A 20,658-nucleotide genomic window follows, 5' to 3' on the forward strand; every position below is an offset into this window, starting at 1 on the left:
GGCGCCGCGGCGAGAGCATCTCAAACTGCCCCCCCCCGCCCCTTCCTCCGATTTGCAAAAGCATCGCTGACCCTCCGGAGGCAGGGGAGCACGGGCAGCCCCCTCAGGCAGCCCTCCCTTGCAAGGTGGGGTGGGGTGGGGGCTCCCTTTCCGGAGGTGAACTACAACCCCCATCGTCCCCCAGCCTGCGCGATGTGAATCCGGGAAGCGGAGGACCCTACAGGAATGGGGTGAATGGGGAGAGAAAAGACAAGCAAAGAAAAGACAAGCAAAAAAAAAAAGCATCTCAAGGCCAAGTACCCCGGGGCATGTGCAGAGTGCCTTTTCTCCTCTCCGAAGTGGAGCGCCTCTAAAACCTCTTGCTTGGTCTTGGGGTATCCTTTGGGGGGGGGATGCAGGGCTGGGAGTCCTTCCGAGGTTAGAGAAGGGGGGGGGCAGAGGAGGTCCCACTCCCCCATGTCCTAATCCATGTGCATCCATTCCCCCCCACCCCACCCCCCCAATGCCCTAATCAATATTAGTCTGGTTAGACCCGCCGCTAGAGGCTGTGCCCAGAAAGTGGGCTAGTTCCAAACCCAGGTCACCAGGGTTGTGTGAATGCAGGCTTTCTCTCCCAAGGCCTGGCTGGGTGATGTCTCCTTCACCTGGAAGCCACCTTTCTCAGGGCTGGATTCAGAAGTGTGAATCCCTCAAGAGGCTGTGGTTGAACTTTCTCTCCTCTCCTTTGCAGGCGACGGACGCCATGGCTTTGGGGCCGCGGTCTGGACTGCCTTTTCTGTGGCCTGCCGCGGAAAGTTGGGGGGTGCCCTTGCCCAAGGAAGGTTACGGGGCAGGAAGGAAAAAGGAGATGCAAGGACAGGTAGGTCCTTGAGTTACGACCGCGATGGAGCCCAAAGCTTCGGTTGCCAAGTGAGACAGTGGTTAATTTTGCCCCATTTTACCACCTTTCTTGCCACAGTTGTTAAGTGAATCACTGGGTTGTTTCTCTGGGCCATATCTCTGTGTGTATGTGGGAATCTTCCGAGGTAGGTAAAATGAGGACCCAGATTGTTGGGGGCAATTAAGCTGACTTTGTAATAATGCCGCTTGGGGTGTGTGTGTGTGAAAGCCCTAATAAGCAGGCATATACATAGAATGAAGGCTACTGCTAAGCTTGTAAGCCGCCCTGAGTCTTCGGAGAAGGGCGGGATATAAATGGAATTAAAATAAAAAAATATTCTATTATTCTATTCTATTCTATTCTATTCTATTCTATTCTATTCTATTCTATTCTATTCTATTCTATTCTATTCTATTCTATTCTATTCTATTCTATTCTATTCTTCTATTCTATTCTATGAAAGCCCTAATAAGCAGGCATATACATAGAATGAAGGCTACTGCTAAGTTTGTAAGCCGCCCTGAGTCTTCGGAGAAGGGCGGGATATAAATGGAATTAAAATAAATAAAATAAAATAAATATGCATTTTATTTTATTTATTTGTTTGTTTTTGTTATGTTCATGCAGTGTATATTGGAGGTGGTTACCCTCTGAAAGCTGTATGCCACAAAATCTCAGCTTAATGTATGCTGATTAGTGTACATTTAAAGTGACAATAAAGTTATTAACCTATCCTATCCCTATCCTAAAAAGGTAAAGGTTCCCCCGCACATGCGTGCTAGTCGTTTCGGACTCTAGGGGCCGGTGCTCATCTCCGTTTCAAAGCCAAACAGCCAGCGCTTGTCCGAGGACGTCTCCGTGGTCATGTGGCCGGCATGACTAGACACCAAAGGTGCAGGGAACACTGTTACCTTCCCACCGTAGTGGTCCCTATTTTTTTACTTGCATTTTTACATGCTTTCAAACTGCTAGGTTGGCAGAAGCTGGGACGAGTAACAGGCACTCACTCTGTTCCGCGGCACTCGGGATTCGACCCGCCAAACTACCAATCTTCTGATCGACTAGCTCAGTGTCCTAACCCACTGAGTCACCATGTTTCTATTCTATTCTATTCTATTCTATTCTATTCTATTCTATTCCATTCCATTCCATTCCATTCCATTCCATTCCATTCCATTCCATATATTCTATTATTCTATTCTATTCTATTCTATTCTATTCTATTCTATTCTATTCTATTCTATTCTATTCTATTCTATTCTATTCTATTCTATTCTATTCTATTCTATTCTATTCTATTCTATTCTATTCTATTCTACGGTATTCTATTCTACGGTATTCTATCCTATTTTATTATCTATATCTTCTGTTCTGTTCTGAGGTGCCCAAACATTGCCCAGTTCTTGTATTTTCAACTTTTTTTCTTTTTTTTTCCTGCAAAAAAGCAACCTATTCTGTCCTTGAGTCTCTGAGTTGCATTGTGGTCTCCTGAGGGGAACTGATGCTTTAAAAAAAATAGAAACATTATGTAGCTTTGATTTAAGTTTCTATAGCTTTTATTTAGGTTTTTCTTAGGCTCTGTATTCCTCCTTTCCTGAGGAGTACAAAGAAGTTCAAGGGGCACTCCATTTCCCCTCACAACAAATTGGAAGGGACCTTGGAGGTCTTCTAGTCCAGGGGTGTCAAACTCAATTTCATTGAGGGCCGCATCAGCATTGCGGTTGCCCTCAGGGGGCCGGGTGGGTATGGCCAGGGTGGGCGTGGCCTACTGGGTGGGCATGGCTAGAGTGCGTATAGCCTACTGGGTGGGCGTGGCCAGCTCTACATCATTCGCATCAAGGGTGCCTATGGGGGCCTGGGCTGGAGTGGGACAGATCTGAGGGTCTCTGGCAGAAGGAGGGTCTCTGGGCCAGGGCCAAGGCAGTGGGGGCCGTTCCCTCACTGTTTCCAGGATGGCTTCATGGGCCACATGAAACCACTTTGCGGGCCGGATCCGGCCCCCGGGCCTTGTGTTTGACATGTCTGTTCTAGTCCAACCCTCTGCTCGAGCAGGAATTCCTATACCATTTCAGACAAGTACTTGTCCAATCTTTTCTTGAAAACCTGCAATGATGGAGCACCCACAACCTCTAAAGGCAAGCCATTCCACTGGTTAATTGTTCAAAGAAGAGGAACTAAGATGATTAAACGCCTAGACATTAAATATATGAAGAACGGTGGCAGGATTTGGGTTTGGCTAGTCTAGAGCAGGGGTCCCCAACCCCAGGTCTGTGGACCGGTATCGGGCCACGGCATGCCAGCGACCAGTCCACACAAATAATGCTGTGGGTCCCACCTGACTTTCCTTCCAGATTGTGACTTGGACTTTCTCTTTCAGGCGGTCGTGTCCTTTGAAGAAGTGGCTGTGTATTTCACAGAGGAGGAATGGGCCCTGCTAGATCAGGGCCAAAGGACCTTCTACAGGGAAGTCATGCTGGAGATGTACAGGATGGTGGCCTCATTCAGTGAGTCTCTTTTAATCTGCTCTTGATTCCCATCTCTCCTCTGTGTGACCGTGGTGGATTCCAAGTGAAGTCATTGTGAAAAGTGGAAAGTCTTCCCAGAATATTTCTGGGTGGAGATACAGTACCTCCTTTTTTGGCCCACTTGGGGTTGAAGGATCCCATGATCTGAAGCATGGCATGGCCGCCATTTCAGCTCCTCCTTTTGTCTATGGAGATTCTCAAGTCATCCAGGTCACAGTTGTCTCAAAGATGCTTTTTCATGAAGCAGCTGGACTTCCTTGTTTGTCTTTGAAGATGTTTCACTTCACCCAAGAAGCTTCTTCAGCTCTGACTGGATGGTGAGGAATGGAAGGATTTATACTGCTCGCAGACAGCTGGTCGTTTGCATTCTTTTAGAGAGTCGTTGAGGCCACCTAGAGGTTTATTTGTGTCTTTGGGTCACCTGAGTACTGCAAATGGGTGTGGAGCTTTCTTGGAAGCGCTGAAAGGACTGTGCTGTAGACTGGAAATAGATGATGTCGTATCCCTCCCCCTCTGTTGAAAGAGGGCTGTTCAATTTTGGCATAGATGGCCTCTTGGACCCCTTTTTCAAACCAGCGGTCCTTCATCTATCTCCAGTCTACAACACAGTCCTTTGAACACTTCCAAGAAGGCTCCACAGCCATTTGCACTACTTAGGTGACCAAGAGGACAGAGATAAATCCCCAAGTGGCCTCAGTGACTCTCTAAAAAAAGGCAAATGACCAGCTGACTGCAAGGTGTATAAATCCTTCCATTCCCCACCATCCAGGCAGAGCTGAAGAAGCTTCTTGGGTGATCGTCCTTGATTCTCACAGTTTGCATTCCATTCACCCATCCTCCCCCCAAGTCAAACTAAGAAGCAATAATTGTTGCACCAGCGAAGCAAGCTTCAAGCTTGACAAAATGTGTGTATGTGTATGGATAGATGTATACTTTTTTTTGAGAGCAGTCAACAGAATTTCATTTTTAATGTTGGCCAGGTTATCCTATCTCATCTCTTCTTATCTATCTCATATCTTATATCTTATCTTACCTTACCTTAGAACTTCTCTTGCTTCTTGGGTGCAAAATGGCCGTTTGGGGAAGTCTAAATATTTTGTAGGGACACGGTGGCTCAGAAGGGACGCGGTGGCTCAGTGGGTTAGGACACTGAGCTTGTCGATCAGAAGGTCGGCAGTTTGGTGGGTCGAATCCCGAGTGCCGCGTAACAGAGTGAGCGCCTGTTACTCGTCCCAGCTTCTGCCAACCTAGCAGTTCGAAAGCACATAAAAAATGCAAGTAGAAAAATAGGGACCACTACGGTGGGAAGGTAACTGTTTCGTGCACCTTTGGCGTCTAGTCATGCCGGCCACATGACCACGGAGACGTCCTTGGACAAGTGCTGGCTCTTCGGCTTTGAAACGGAGATGAGCACCGGCCCCTAGAGTTGGAAACAACTAGCACGCATGTGCGGGGGAACCTTTACCTTTACCTAAATATTTTATATTTAGAAGATAACAGCTTGTTCGTTTCCTCCAAAGAATTTCCCAAGCCTGAGATCAAATCCTGGATAGAAGAAGGTGAAGATCTACTTGTCCAACTGGATGAGGCAGGAGAAAGACTAGCAGGAATCTGTTCAGGTGAGTGATAGGGAAACTAGGTAAGGATAGATATGGGTTTAATTTTTTATCTCCTAAGAGAGATTTGTCTGAGTTGAGTTGCCAGTTCATTCTCATTTGGATGACCCATCCCTCATTCCTTCTTTTTCCATATAACAGCCTGCATGGAATGTTTTAAAAAAGTGATTCTATCACTACAAGCTTGTGGAGAACTCAACAATGTCCTTTGGGAAACGTCCCACTTTGCAGGAGACCTTGAGAACTGACCCCAGATGTTTGTTGTTGTTGTTAGTTGCGAAGTCGTGTCCGACCCATCGCGACCCTATGGACAAGGTTCCTCCAGGCATTCCTGTCCTCTACCATCTTCTGGAGTCCATTTAAGCTCACGCCTACTGCTTCAGTGACTCCATCCAGCCACCTCATTCTCTGTCGTCCCCTTCTTCTCTTGCCCTCAATCTTTCCCAGCATGAGGCTCTTCTCCAGTGAGTCCTTCCTTCTCCTTAGGTGGCCAAAGTATTTGAGTTTTAGCTTCAGGATCTGGCCTTCTAAAGAGCAGTCAGGGTTGACCTCCTCTAGGACTGACTGGTTTGATCGCCTTGAATGTCAAAAAGGCCTGGGCAAGGTTTTATCCTGCCTGAGCAGGGATTGGACTAGAAGACCTCCAAGGTCCCTTCCAACTCTGTTATTCTGTTCTGTCTTCTTCAAAACATCCCCACAGAAGATATTTGAAGAGGTGGGCAAGTTCCAATATGAAACCGGGAGTTTGTGACATTTTGGAAGGAGATAATCCAGCAGATTCCAGCTTAAGGGCAAATTTTGGTGGAATGTTACAGAAATGTAAATGTAAAGCTGATTGACTCCAGAACCAGTAACTCAGAGAGGTGGTTAGCTCCCTTTCATTGTCTGTGTTCAAGAAGAGACTGGAGGCTCTTCCTTCAGGGATGCCTTAATTATGGATTTTTGCCTTGAAAGGGTTGGACCTCATGGCTTCAGGAATCCCTTCCAACCCTAGGATTTTACAGACTCACAGAATGTCTGTCTAAATAATTTTATTTCAGATAACAGAATAACTTGAGTGGGAAGGGACCTTGGAAGTATTCTAGTCCAACCCTCTGCTCAGGCAGGGGACCCTATGCCAATCCAAACAAATGGCTATCCAATTTCTTCTTCAAAACCTCAGGAAATTCCTCCTTAGTTGCTTCTCTCCTTGGTTAGTTTCCATGCCTTGCTTCTTGTCCTGCCTTCAGGTGCTTTGGAGAACAGCTTGACACCCTCTTCTTTGGGACAACCCCTGAGGTATTGGAAGACTGCTACCATGTCACCCCTCGTTCCAGAGCCGTGGTTAGAATGCAGAATTGTAGGCTAATTCTGTCCACTTCCAGGAGTTTGATCCTGACTGGCTCAAGGTTGACTCAGCCTTCCATCCTTCTGAAATCAGTAAAATGAGGACCCAGATGGTTGGGGGCAAGATGCTAACTCAGTGTAAACCGATAAGAGAGGGCTGTAAAGTGGTAAAGGCAGGGCTTTTTTTCTCATAGAACGCTCAGAACGAAGTTCCGGCACCTTTTTTGGATGGAACCTTATAGGGCAGGCAAGGCGGGTTGTATGACATGTGTGAGTTCCGGCATCTTTTTCTTTTACAAAAAAAGCACTGGGTAAAGGTAAAGGTAAAGGTTCCCCCGCACATGTGTGCTAGTCGTTTCCGACTCTAGGGGCCTGTGCTCATCTCCGTTTCAAAGCCGAAGACTTTGTCTTCGTCCGAGGACGTCTCCGTGGTCATGTGGCCGGCATGACTAGACGCCAAAGGCGCACGGAACGCTGTTACCTTCCCACCGTAGTGGTCCCTATTTTTTTACTTGCATTTTTTACGTGCTTTTGAACTGCTAGGTTGGTAGAAGCTGGGACGAGTAACAGGCGCTCACTCTGTTACGCAGCACTCGGGATTCGACCTGCCAAACTGCCGACCTACTGATCGACAAGCTCAGCGTCCTAAGCCACTGAGCCACCGCGTCCCTAAAAGCGGTATATAAGTCTAAGTCTAAGTGCTACATTGTGGCCCACAAGGCTTCTCAAACCTTCACCATAGCAGAAGCCAGAAAAAAATGATTCACGTTTACATTATTAAATGAATATATTAATATAATAAATTAATATATTTATTTATGTTAAATATTTAAATTTAGTATTTGGTGCAGTGGGGTTGTGCAGTGAGCCAGAACATGTAGTGGTGGTTGATTGGTTGGAGAGGGCTGGCTCTCTCCTGCCTGAGGCAATCTGTCCTATGATTGGTTGTGTGGGTGGAGGGAGAGTTTCCCTTTTTTCTCGCCTTTTTCTTCTGTGATTTACCTCATGATGTAGTGATGCTCCTGTTTGCCTGACAATCTAGTTTGCTGTATATATTGATGTTGTATATTATTTATAAAGTATAAAACTACAAGTTTGTGTTAAGTTTCTGACTCTGTTTGGACACCTGTTGCACAATTTCCTGACAATTTACAAGAATGACTAATGGAGTATATTTGTTCCACTTTTCCATTTGATTTGTAATCTAGTCTTTTCTCTGTCTTTCTGTCCGAGCAGCTTTGGTGATGGAAGATTCCACTGCTCGAGAGCTGTGCTGTATCTCATCAAGAATTTCCAAAAATGAAGAGGAGGAAGAGATTGCTGGTGATCTCAAGGGATCAGTGACACACGAAGGGCAAAAGGCAGAGACTAGGAGGAATCTGTCTGACTTCCAGGCAGAAGATCCTTGTCAAAACCTAATCCAGAAACAGGAGGAAAAGAACAAAAATCGTTCAGATAGAAGGACATTAATTTCTAAATTCAAACTCGACTTGCACCACAGAATTTATACAGAGGAGAAACTCTATCAATGTTCAGCATGGACCAAGAGCTCAAACTTTCTTTCATGTCAAGAAATTCATCCAAGTGAGAAGTCAGATAATTGCTTGGAGCATGGAAAGAATTTTCTTCAGACAGGTGATCTTTTGCCTTACCAAAGAATTTACGGAGAAGAGAAATCATTTAAATGTTCAGAGGGCGGAAGGCAGTTCAGTCAGAGTGTCTCTCTGGCCCGACATCAGCAATTACACACGGAAGAAAGAGCATACCGATGCTTGGAGTGTGGAAAGAGTTTCGGTAGGAACACTTCCCTTATTTCACATAGGAGAATTCACACTCGGGAAAAACGGTACAAATGCTCAGAGTGCGGAAAGAGCTTTAGCCATACTGCGCTCTTAAGTCGGCATAAAAAAATCCACTCAGGGGAGAAGCCATACTTGTGCTCGGAATGTCCCAAGACGTTCAAGACGAGCGCTGGTCTTGCTTCTCATAAGAGAATTCACACAGGGGAAAAACCGTATCTGTGTTTTGAGTGCGGAAAATGCTTTCGGCAGAGGACGCACCTTACGACCCATCGAAGGACCCACACTGGGGAGAAGCCATACAAATGCTTTGAGTGTGGAAGGAGCTTCAGTCAGAGTTCGCACCTTACTTTGCACCAACGTACTCACACAGGAGAGAAACCTTACCAGTGCTTTATGTGTGAGAAGACTTTCAGCAATAGAACCTACCTTAATTGCCACGAAAGGACCCACACAGGGGAGAAACCCTACAAATGCCTGGAGTGTGGGAAGAGCTTCAGCCAGAGCACAAGTCTTAGCACCCATAAAAAGATTCACCAGGGGGGTGAAACCCTACACTTGTTTTGTCTGCCAAAAGAGCTATTTGTGTACGAAAAACCTCACTTCTCATCAGAGAATCCATAGAGAGAGAAATCCTCTCAGTCCTTGGGGCGCAAGAGAGCTTTTGAAGAAATACACCTTTTGAATCCCATCGGTGCAAAACGACTTGGACATCACAAACTTCAAAAGAGTTCAGAAAACTGAAATGAAAAAGGGTCCTTTGAGCTGGGACATCAGGGCAGGACGTCAAAAAAGTCAAGATGGGGATTGCAGACATGCTCAAAGGCCTGTCGCTTGGCCTGTGCATCGAATGCACCATATAATAGAATAACAAAGTTGAAAGAGAGTTTGGAAGTTTTCTAGTCCAACCCCCTGCTGAGGCAGGAAACTCTATACCACTTCAGATAAATCATTGTCTAATCTCTTTTTAAAAACCTCCAGAACCCAAGTTGTTCCACTGATTAATTGTTCTGTCAGGAAATTTCTTCTTAGTTCTAGGTTGCTTCTCTCCTTGATGAGTTTCCATCCGCTGCTTCTTGTCCTGCCCTCAGATGCTTTGGAGAATAGATTGACCCTTTCTTCTTTGGGCAACCCCTGAGATATTGGAAGACTGCTATCATGTCACCCGTAGTCCTTCTTTTCATTAAACTAGACATACCCAATTCCTGCAATCGTTCTTCATATGTTTTGGCCTCCAGTCCCCTAATCATCTTTTTTGCTCTTCTCTGTGCTCTTTCTGTCATAGGCACAGCTGCCACCTTGGATTTTTTTTTAACCCTTCTGGAAACACTCCTATTTTGAGATTCACCTTTTAGTGATCAAAGACTGTTCCACTGGTAGCTTTATGAACCCTTGCAATAATTCACATGTTAATAACAATGAAACACAAAATTTTAGACTTCCCAAGTGTGTGAAGAGTTTTTGTTGGAAGAATAAACTTAATAAAATAACTCATGTGCCTCATGAATGTTCCCAGGGGGAGGTTGGGAGGGATGGTTACATTGTGATGTAGACTTTACAATATTTAAGAAATACAAGAAGTATGGAAGCAATATATGATGGATGTAAAGCATGTGTGAGAATAAAGGAAGGGTTTCAACACTAAACAGCAAGTAAAGTATAAAGTCTTCTGTTCAAGACCTTTATGAACAAAGGATGCTTGTGATGAATATTCCTTCCTTCCATTATTTTATCCATTTGTTTTATAGCAGCCCAAAGTACTTAGTTAAGATGGGTACCTACAAAGGATGAATAGATGAAAGGATGGACATGATCATCTGAAAGATGCTTTTCATGAGGCAACTGAACTTTCTTGTTCTTCTTTGAAGACGTTTTGCTTCTCATCCAAGAAGCTTCTTCAGCTCTGACTGGATGGTGGGGAACGGAAGGATTTATATTCTTTGCAGACAGCTGGTCATTTGCCTTCTTTTAGAGAGTCGTTGAGGCCACTTGGAGGTTTATCTGTGTCCTCAGATTCACCTGAGTGATGCAAATGGCTGTGGAGCCTTCTTGGAACTGATGTGTGTGTGTGTGTGTATGTGTGTGTGTAACAGAGTGAGCGCCTGTTACTCGTCCCAGCTTCTGCCAACCTAGCAGTTCGAAAGCACGTAAAAATGCAAGTAGAAAAATAGGGACCACTACGGTGGGAAGGTAACAGCGTTCTGTACGCCTTTGGCGTCTAGTCATGCCGGCCACATGACCACGGAGACGTCCTCGGACAAGCGCTGGCTCTTCGGCTTTGAAATGGAGATGAGCACCGGCCCTTAGAGTTGGAAAAAACTAGCACGCATATGCGGGGGAACCTTTACCTTTACCTTTTATAGATAGATAGATAGATAGATAGATAGATAGATAGATAGATAGATAGATAGATGAGAACAAATGAGTTTGAAATGGCCATATCAGTCTCCCTTTAATTCTTTGTTAGCAATCCAAAAAATTTAGAGAGAGAGAGAGAGAGAGAGAGAGAGAGAGAGAGAGAGAGAGAGAGAGAGAGAGAGAGAGAGAGAGAGAGAGAGAGAGAGAGATGTAGTCGTCACAACTGGTCCCTTAATGACTGAAGTTACAACAGACCTTCCCCAAAAGCTAATTAGGACCCATTTTCAATGTTAAATGGCAGCCCCTACCCCCAAAGCTGTGTGATTTCATTATGAGCACATGGATTTATGGAGTGTGGAAAGAGCTTCAGGAAGAACAGCTGAAAAGTCTTCCAATCCCTCCTCTAATTTATACATGTGGCAGAATATATAACATTGTGCTTTTATATACAACCAGAAGTCACACAAAAAAGGAGAAAGCAAAGGAAGTCCAGGGCAATATATGTATGTGTTTTTATACAAGTAGTCCTTGACTTACAGCAGTTTATTTAGTGACTTCAAAGTTACAACAGCACTGAAAGAAGTGACTTATAACCGAGGGTGTAGTATATAAGGGTGTAGTATATACATATGTGCAGATGATACCACTCTAATGGCAGAAAGTGAAGAAGAACTAAAGAGCCTCTTGTTGCGGGTGAAGAAGGAGAGTGCAAAACTTGGGTTGAAACTTAACATTAAGAAAACCAAGATCATGGCATCCGGCCCTCTCAATTCCTGGCAAATAGATGGGGAAGAAATGGAAGTAGTGACAGATTTTATTTTCCTGGGTTCCAAGATCACTGCAGATGGGGACTGTAGCCAAGAAATTAAAAGACGCTTGCTCCTGGGGAGGAAAGCCATGGCAAATCTAGACAGCACACTAAAAAGCAGAGACATCACCCTGTCAACAAAAGTGCGTATAGTCAAGGCTATGGTCTTCCCAGTTGCAATGTATGGCAGTGAAAGCTGGACCATAAGAAAGGCTGAGCGCCAAAGAATCGAAGCCTTTGAACTATGGTGCTGGAGAAGACTCCTGCGAGTTCCTTGGACTGCAAGGCGATCAAACCGGTCAGTCCTAGAGGAGATCAACCCTGACTGCTCTTTAGAAGGCCAGATCCTGAAGCTAAAACTCAAATACTTTGGCCCCCTAATGAGAAGGAAGGACTCACTGGAGAAGAGCCTAATGCTGGGAAAGATCGAGGGCAATAGAAAAAGGGGACGACAGAGAATGAGGTGGCTGGATGGAGTCACTGAAGCAGTAGGCGTGAGCTTAAATGGACTCCAGAAGATGGTAGAGGACAGGAAGGCCTGGAGGAATGTTGTCCATAGGGTCGCGATGGGTCGGACACGACTTCGCAGCTAACAACAACATATACATATGTATGTATATAGCACGTCTACATGTGTGTTATGTATGCGTACACTTCTGAGAGCAGGCAACAGAATTTCCTTTTTAATGTGTGCCAGTGTGCCCACGGTTAAAAAAAAATGACAATAAAGGTTTTTATCTTATCCAGGCAACGCACACAGATTCCACCAGGGGGCAGCGTGGGAAGCTTCAGCATTGCAGTACTGGCAGTTCCGTAGCTTCAGAATGAAACTGAGCATGCCCTTAACGTCTTGCCAGGGCTCGTTGCATTCAGACAGAGAAATTCTTCAGAAGGGGGCCCGGAAGTGGAGTCACCAACTGGAGATCTGAGTTGTCTATAACATGAGACCCTCCCTAAGGCCAAAGGGGCCGGGGGAAGTTTTGGGAGATCGGGTGGGAGGGTGCACTGAAGTAGCAACAGCAGCAGCTGCTTTGTTGCAAGGAAACAACGGCCCCAATTCTCCCCCAAATACTTTGGAAAGCTACAATTATTTAGCAGGAAGAAGCACAATATCTGTTTAGACAACCATTTGCCTGAAATGGTAGAGGGTTTCCTGCCTGAGCAGGGAATCGGACTAGAAGACTTCCAAGGTCTTCCCTTCCAACTCTGGTTATTCTGTTTTATTCTATTTTGCAGCTTAGACCTGTTATTTAAGATGTATGGACTTCAACTCCCAGCATCCCTCAACCCTCAAGTTTAGCTAAGGTATGCTGGGAGTTGAAGTCCGCCCGCCTGAAAGTTGCCAAGTTCTAGCAAAACCGATTTAGATGGATCTAAAGATTTTCTCCTCTGAGGTCAGGAGGCTATTTTTTTCCCCTCTCTCTCCCTCGCCCATCATCTTTGCACTACCAAGCCCGGCAAAACTCCATCCCTCCTTTTTCCTGCAGGGGGCGCCCTCTCTAAAACCCTTGCAGGACTGCGGGCTGGTAAAACACGGTAGGAAACCGCGCATGCGCCTGATAGCTTGGCTGACACGTGCTTGTATCTGCAGAACGTACACTTTAATAATAAAAAAAAAGGTGTCGGAGGGAGGGGGAGAGCAGAGAAAGACAGGAAGTATAGCGAGTGCATCAGCTAGAATCTTCCCTCCCTCGGCTTCATTGCCCTCCCTTTCTTTTTTTTCTTTTTTGACCCTCAACCTCCCCAAAGGCAAAGTGTGCGGGGGGGGGGGACTGCGGGAAGACCTTGCAAGGAACGGAGTATCACCGAGTGGTGCCCTTTCCCTCTGCAAAGAGAAGGGAGCCGCCGAGAGAGAGAGAGAGAGAGAGAAACAAAGCAAGGTAATTCCCTGTAGATTGCAAAGCTGTCTTGCTAAGGGAGGGAGGGGGTTGGGAGGGTGGAGAGAGGACGGGGATTTCTCTCTCTCCCCCCCCCCTCCCTCCCTCCCTCCCTTCCTCGGGCGATCCTTGCGCGACCGCTTTCCGTGCATTTTCTGGGTGCGAGGACGGCTCCCTTGCAAAGCGGAGGAAAAAAGGAAAAAAGAAAGAAAAGAATCCGTGAGCAAGAGAGGCCAAGAAAGGGAGGACCAGATGGCGGGGAGGGAGGAGCAGGAGCAAACAATGATGGTCCCAGTAGAGAGGCTAAATTGCAAACCGGCCCAGCATCCTCGCCTTTGCTCCGCGCTTTGCAAGCAGCTCCCAGCTTGGCTTGCAGCGTCTCCCTCGAAAGGGCAGTTTTGTTGTTTTTTTAATTCCATTTATATCCCGCCCTTCTCCGAAGACTCAGGGCGGCTTACAAGCTTAGCAGTAGCCTTCATTCTATGTATATGCCTGCTTATTAGGGCTTTCACACACACACACACACACACACACCCCAAGCGGCATTATTACAAAGTCAGCTTAATTGCCCCCAACAATCTGGGTCCTCATTTTACCTACCTCGGAAGGATGGAAGGCTGAGTCAACCTTGAGCCTGGTGGGACTCGAACCTGCACTAATGGCAGGCAGCTGGTGTTACTTAAGGAGGCATTAGCCCACTGCTCCACCAAGGCTCTTGGCAGTGCTTTTTTTGTAAAAGAAAAAGGTGCCGGAACTCACACGTGTCATACAACCTGCCTTGCCTACCCTACAAGGTTCCATCCAAAAAAGGTGCCGGAACTCCGTTCTGAGCGTTCTATGACAAAAAAAGCCCTGGCAGTTGGGATCCGGAAAAGGACGTGCAGATACAAGGGGAGGGCAGCTCCCCCTCCCCCGAAACGGGAAGAGAGGCAAGGGGGGGGGAGCGTTTGCAAGGCAGAAGCCAGCTTGCCAGTCCGCGATGGGAGAGCCAGCTGGAGAAGATGGATGGCTGGATGGCTGGCTATGGAGATTCTCAAGTCATCCAGATCAGGGTTGTCCCAAAGGTGCTTTCTTCCCCCAAGAGGCAACTGGACTTTCTTGTTTTCCTTTGAAGACGTTTGGCTTCTCATCCAAGAAGCTTCTTCAGCTCTGACTGTATGGTGGGGGGAATGGAAGGATTTATACTCCTTGCAGACGGCTGGTCATTTGCATTCTTTTAGAGAGTCGTTGAGTCCATTTGGAGGCTTACCTGTGTCTTCAGGGTCACCTGAGCAGTGCAAATGGATGTGGACTCTTCTTGGCTGCAAGATGTTTTCTGCCCTGACTGAAAACTAACAACAACAACAACAATGCTGAAAGGCACCTTGGAGGTCATCTATTCTAGTCCAACCCCCTGCTCAGGCAGGAAACCCTATACCATTTCAGACTAATGGCTGTCCAGTCTCTTCTTAAAAACTTCCCACGTTGGAGCATTCACAACTTCTGGAGGCAGGTTGTTCCCCTGGTTAATTGTTCTAACCGTCAGGAAGTTTCTCCTTAGTTCTAGGTTGCTTCTCTCTTTGATTACTTTCCATCCGTTGCTTCTTGTCCTGCTTTCAGGTGCTTTGGAGAATAGCTTGACTCCCTCTTCTTTGTGGCAGCCCCTGAGATATTGGAACGCTGCTATCATGTCCCCCCTCGTCCTTCTCTTCATTAAATTAGACATACCCAATTCCAGCAGCCGTTCCTTATATGTTTTAGCCTCCAGTCCCCTCATCATCTAGACCAGACATGTCAAACACAAGGCCCGGGGGCCGGATCCGGCCCGCGAAGTGGTTTCATGTGGCCCGTGAAGCCATTCTGGAAACAGTGAGGGAACGGCCCCCACTGCCTTGGCCCTGGCCCAGAGACCCTCCTCCTGCCAGAGACCCTCAGATCTGTCCCACTCCTGCCCAGGCCCCCATAGGCCCCCTTGATGCCAATGATGTAGAGCTGGCCACGCCCACCCAGTAGGCCGTACACACTCTAGCCACGCCCATCCAGTAGGCCACGCCCACCCAGGCCATACCCACCCGGCCCCCTGAGGGCAACCACAATGCTGATGCGGCCCTCAATGAAATTGAGTTTGACACCCCTGATCTAGTCCTTCTTTTCTCTAGACTAGCCAAACCCAAATCCTGCAACCGTTCTTCGTATGTTTTATCGGCTCCTTGGCTGTGATTTCATTACTAGGATTAGTCACGCCTCTGGATGGCATATCTAGATTAGGGAATAAACCGGACATAGTTGTGACCATGATGGCCAAAGGCTCTGTCTCAGCTTCCTTTTTCCATTAAACATCTGAGTTGGAAGATCATCGAAAAGCAACAGCACAGGTAATACTCGACTTAACAATCATTTGTTTAGTGACTGCTCGAAGTTACAACGGAACTGGAAAAAAAAAGACTTATGACCGTTTTTCACACTGACAACCATGGGGATCTCGCCTTGGTCGTCAGCGTGAAGAACGGTCACACGTCGCCTTTTTTTCAGTGCCGTTGTAACTTTGAATGGTCACTAAACGGACTGTTGTAAGCTGAGGACTACGTTACTGAATGAGGTGCTTCCAGTCTAGGCTAGAAGTTGTGACTTCCACTTCATAACCTTGGACAGAGGCTTACTCCTGGTTCGGCTCATTTGTTCCGTTTCTGAGGTGATTCTCCATGGCCTGGAAGGGAATACATCCAAAAGTTTGCTGCTTAGAGCTAGAGCAGGGGTAGGCATCCTTGTCTCTTTTATGACTTGTGGACTTCAACTCCCAGAATTCCTGAGCCAGCCATGCTGAGGGAAAAGGGAGAGGTTTCCAAGCTGAGCCATGCTGGCTCAGGAATTCTGGGAGTTGAAGTCCACAAGTCATGAGGGGGTCATAGTTCCCTCATGCTGGCTCAGGAATTCTGGGAGTTGAAGTCCACGAGTCATAAAAGAGCCAAGGTTGCCTACCCATGAGCTGGAGTGACCAGTCCCTGGGTGAAGGAGCTACAGCTGGATTAGATCCAGGACCTTCCCCTCTCATTGAAGCCTCTCTGCATTCCTCTTCCAGCAGAGAAATAGAGATGCGTCAAGTTTAGATGAGATCACGCCTTCAGACTCTCATCTCACCTGGATTCTTCTCCAAGAATCAAAAAAGTGCAGCCCCTTGCTCCAGTAAGGAGACCCTATATCGTTTCAGAGAAATGGCTGTCCATTCTCTTCTTAAAAATTTCCAGTGATGGAGCACCCACAACTTCTTGAGGCAAGTCACTCCACTGATCAGTATCTGGAAGCATCTTATGTTGCTTCCCTGAGGTTTTGTCTGCAAAAGTATCATAAAAAAGGAAGAGTGAGATTTATTTCAGAGTTTCTATGGAGATTCTCAGTCATCCGGGTCCTGGTTGTTTCTTTTTCAGGAGGCAACTGGACTTTTTTTTTTCTTTGAAGACATTTTGCTTCTCATCCAAGAAGCTTCTTTGGCCCACAATGCGTGGTCGGTCTGGGGTCTGTCCATTTTCTTGGGACATAGTTTGAATTTTCAAGTAAAATCCCCATCCTTTTTAAGATGTGACTTAAGATAACCTGCTGGAACATCCCGGGTGTTATGTTCACCAGGAACGTTGTCTTCTTTCAGAGTCCTTCCATTCCCCCATCTCCATCTAGTCCACAGGTCTGCAACCCGCGGCTCCGGAGCCACATACGGCTCTTTCAGCCGTCTCCTGCGGCTCCCAGTCCTCTGCCATGTGCAGTCCAAAAAAAAAAGTGGGACTAAAAAATTTCAACCAATCAATTCAAATATGCAGGGTAGGTGCATATCTCGCCTTGTCTCCACTCTTCAGTCAAACCCTGTTCTGCCCATGCGCGCATGTACACGCATGCGCATGCATTTTTTGCGGCTCCCAGTTTTTCCTTTTGTGAGGGAACCGGTTCCGAGTGGCTCTTTCATTGTTTCAGGTTGCTGACCCCTGATCTAGTCAGAGCTGAAGAGGTTTCTTGGATGAGAAGCGAAACGTCTCCAAAGAAAAACAAGAAAGTCCAGTTGCCTCCTGAAAAAGCACCTGTCAAAGTTCCAGCTGATGATCTCAACGAAGTAAGCACACTTGAGGCACCACGATCTCTAATGCAAACCTTTATTGAGCACAGCATACCGGCACTAATGAATGGAAAACCAGCTCTGGCAATATGGCGCCAGAAACATAGTTAAAAGAGTTAAACCTTCCCTCCCCTTAACCTTCAGGCTGTTGTTATGAGAAAAAGATCTCTGCTCGCCATAACATCTCTTCTGCGACCTTGCTTCCCAATGGATAGAAACCACTTGTGCATTCCATACATTCCCCTCCCCGCTCGGAACTGTTGGCAAGCTAGAAGTGGCACGGCTGTCCTCGCGCAAGCCATCTTTGTAGCTCGACAGCACCTTTTGAGATATTTTTTCCCAGAGTTTATGCGGTTTGTGGTCCTGTTGAGGAAAATAGCTTTGGAGATCAGGAAAAAGTTGATCCTGTTTTCTTTTTGTTTTTTTGTGTTAGTAAACCCAGAGAAAATGCATGAAGAATACCCAGCAGAGGAAGGACAACAAGAAGTTCCTTGTGGCGCTCACCCTGAGACCATCGGAGACAAAACTGGACTGAAGAACCTAGAGGAAGAAGTGGTCAGTTGGCATGATCAATGCCACTGGTTCAGGGACTTCCAGTATGAGGAGGCCAAGGGACCCCGAGAGCTTTGCAGCCAGCTCCACCACCTTTGTGCTCAGTGGCTGAAACCGGAAAGGATCACCAAAGCTGAGATGCTGGACCTGGTGATCCTGGAGCAGTTCCTGGCCGTTCTGCCCCTGGAGATGAAGAGCTGGGTCCAGGATTGTGAACCAGAGACCACTTCCCAGGCGGTGGCCTTGGCAGAGGGCTTCCTCCTGAACCAAGGAGAGGAAACAAAACAGGAGATATTGCAGGTGAGAAGATTCTATCCTGATAGCTCCAGATGGTGTAGTGACACCGTTCTTCAATATTTAGATAGTTTGCTAATTGAGCTTTCTGGAATTAGTAGCGCGATGGCAACATCTGTAAGGCAAATTAATCCACTGTCAGATTCAGAGACCACATAGAAGCAACCCGTTATGGTATCACTTTTTTCTGTCTCCCACCGATGAAAATGTGGGCCTGTGAAGTTGGAAGCAAAGGGTTAAGGATCTGCTAATAGGAATATCCTTAACTCCTCTTCATGTATGGTATTTCTTGCCCAGGGATCCTTTGTGGGAGTGATCTCTGAAAGCCTGGAGGCAAGAAGGCGTCCATCTCAGGAGCTAATCTTCAATGAAATTTCCAGAGAACATCCAAGTCAGAACCTCTTAACAGGTATGGTAAGATTCTTTCCAAGAACTGTAAATGCCTTTGAGAGATTCCAGCAATAATCCTCCTCCTCTTCCTCCTCCTCCTCCTCCTCCTCCTCCTCCTCCTCCTCCTCCTCCTCCTCCTCTTCTTCTTCTTCTTCTTCCTCCTCCTCCTCCTCCTCTTCATCCTCTTCTTCTTCTTCTTCCTCCTCCTCCTCCTCCTCCTCCTCCCTCTTCTCCTCCTCCTCCTTCCTCAATGTAATTAAGGATCCTTTCAAAAAGCCTGCTTCCACTAATTTTGCCTTTCTGACAGGGAACAAAACAACGTCACTTGTGTTTGTGGGATCATCTCCCTTTGATAAAGCAAAACCAACGTCTGTGCCTGTCACTCTGGTAAGTGGAGAACATTAGAAAAAGATGCAGAGAATATTTGAAGACCTCTCATTTTGTAACTAGTGTATACATACATCACATTCCTTACGAACCATTTCTATTGATCTTTTTTGTTTATGCCTCTCGCATAATTTTTGAAACTCCCTCAGGAGACAGCAGTGTGATTAGAAAGCATGAGGCCATAATTGTAAATAAAGGGCCGCGTTTTATTTATGTATTTCTTTATATATCACCTTTATTATTCTTACAAATAACAAGGTTGCGAGCATAGTGTAAGCCGCCCAGAGTTACCATGTAGCAAGATGGGCAGCTAATAAATTAATAAGGAAGAAAGGAAGGAAAGAAGGAAAGAGAAAGAGAGAAAGAAAGAAAAAAAGAAAGAGAAAGAAAGAAAGAAAGAAAGAAAGAAAGAAAGAAAAAGAAAGAGAAAGAAAAGCAATACACAACACACCTTCCTCCTTCTATTCCCCCCCCCCAACAACCCTGTGAGGTGTTTTGAGCTAAGAGAAAATGACTGGTTCAAGGTCACCCAGCTGGCTCTCATGACTAAGGCAGGACTGGAACTCACAGTCTCCCAGTTTCTAGCCAGGTGCCTTAACCACTAGACCCAACAGTATCTCTTTTTATGTATTTGAAAAATGTATAGTTCGTTTTTCCAAACTTCTGGTATTTTTCACAGTGAGGGAAATGATCCAGCGGCTTAGGAATTCCAAGATAACCTCAAAACAGTCTGGTATCTGCTTGGTATTGCCAACCAATCCATCTATTTTACAATGGTGTAATTTGCCATGGCAAATCTAGACAGCACACTAAAAAGCAGAGACATCACCCTGTTAACAAAAGTGCATATAGTCAAGGCTATGGTCTTCCCAGTTGCAATGTATGGCAGTGAAAGTTGGACCATAAAAAAGGCTGAGCGCCAAAGAATTGAGGCCTTTGAACTATGGTGCTGGAGAAGACTCCTGCGAGTCCCTTGGACTGCAAGGCGATCAAACCGGTCAGTCCTAGAGGAGATCAACCCTGACTGCTCTTTAGAAGGCCAGATCCTGAAGCTAAAACTCAAATATTTTGGCCACCTAATGAGAAGGAAGGACTCACTGGAGAAGAGCCTAATGCTGGGAAAGATTGAGGGCAATAGAAGAAAGGGACGACAGAGAATGAGGTGGCTGGATGGAGTCACTGAAGCAGTAGGCATGAGCTTAAATGGACTCCAGAAAATGGTAGAGGACAGGAAGGCCTGGAGGAACGTTGTCCATAGGGTTGCGATGGGTCGGACACGACTTCGCAGCTAACAACAACAATTTGCTCCCGAGTCTTCCCTTTCTTAATTACCATCCAGTCAGTGCCTCAAACCAGAAGAAGCTTTCCTAAAAGATTGTTGCAGCCATTTTTATTTATTATTTTATTTATTTTTATTTTATTTTATTTTATTTTATTATTTTATTTTATTATTTTATTATTTTATTTTATTTTATTTTATTTTATTTATTTTATTTTTATTTTATTTTTTTATTTTTATTTTTTATTGAATTTCTATAGCCGCCTATCTCAGTCAAGGACTCTGAGCTGCTTACAATTAAAAATATACATATTGCAATTAAAAAATGCACACAGCCCTTTCCTTGAGCTTGCCTCCGCTCTGCTCTCCCTGCCTTTGGATCAGTGCAGGAGGCAGCTGTTCCTCATCAGAGGGGATCTGCGGCCTATCAGCCCTACTGCCGTGAAGGCAGACAGCTCTTCATCCGGTCGACCACCTCCCCCAATG

At 46.0% G+C, this 20,658-nt stretch overlaps 3 protein-coding genes across 3 annotated transcripts in view; all 3 read left to right on the top strand.

The window, feature by feature from the left end:
- LOC308661742 (uncharacterized protein) overlaps positions 1-9,606 on the top strand; it is a 9,626-nt gene extending 20 nt beyond the window's left edge. The window contains exons 1-4 of the mRNA XM_081316915.1: positions 1-230; positions 731-859; positions 3,258-3,384; positions 7,584-9,606. The exon at positions 1-230 is cut by the window's left edge and continues 20 nt beyond it. Coding sequence (XP_081173041.1) covers positions 743-859; positions 3,258-3,384; positions 7,584-8,770 — 1,431 coding nt within the window. The 5' untranslated portion in view covers positions 1-230; positions 731-742 and the 3' untranslated portion in view covers positions 8,771-9,606. The remainder of the gene's footprint in view (positions 231-730; positions 860-3,257; positions 3,385-7,583) is intronic.
- LOC308661729 (zinc finger protein with KRAB and SCAN domains 7-like) overlaps positions 1-20,658 on the top strand; it is a 375,370-nt gene that overhangs the window by 342,913 nt on the left and 11,799 nt on the right. The window lies entirely within an intron of this gene.
- LOC308661745 (zinc finger protein 24-like) lies at positions 13,096-19,730 on the top strand. The gene is made up of 4 exons (XM_081316918.1): positions 13,096-13,192; positions 17,704-18,122; positions 18,414-18,525; positions 18,814-19,730. The coding sequence occupies exons 2-4, from the start codon at positions 17,718-17,720 to the stop codon at positions 18,909-18,911; spliced, it is 615 nt and encodes a 204-aa protein (XP_081173044.1). The 5' UTR covers positions 13,096-13,192; positions 17,704-17,717; the 3' UTR covers positions 18,912-19,730.

Source organism: Vipera berus, assembly GCF_964194415.1.
Source record: "Vipera berus genome assembly, chromosome: 2".
Classification (NCBI taxonomy): Eukaryota; Metazoa; Chordata; class Lepidosauria; order Squamata; family Viperidae; genus Vipera; species Vipera berus.

Excerpts from the sequence above, each read along its gene's own strand:
- LOC308661745 (XM_081316918.1), top strand. The coding sequence starts at position 17,718 with ATGCATGAAGAATACCCAGCAGAGGAAGGACAACAAGAAGTTCCTTGT. Across the intron at positions 18,123-18,413 it reads CAAAACAGGAGATATTGCAG|GGATCCTTTGTGGGAGTGAT; the intron begins GTGAGAAGATTC and ends TTTCTTGCCCAG. Across the intron at positions 18,526-18,813 it reads AAGTCAGAACCTCTTAACAG|GGAACAAAACAACGTCACTT; the intron begins GTATGGTAAGAT and ends CCTTTCTGACAG.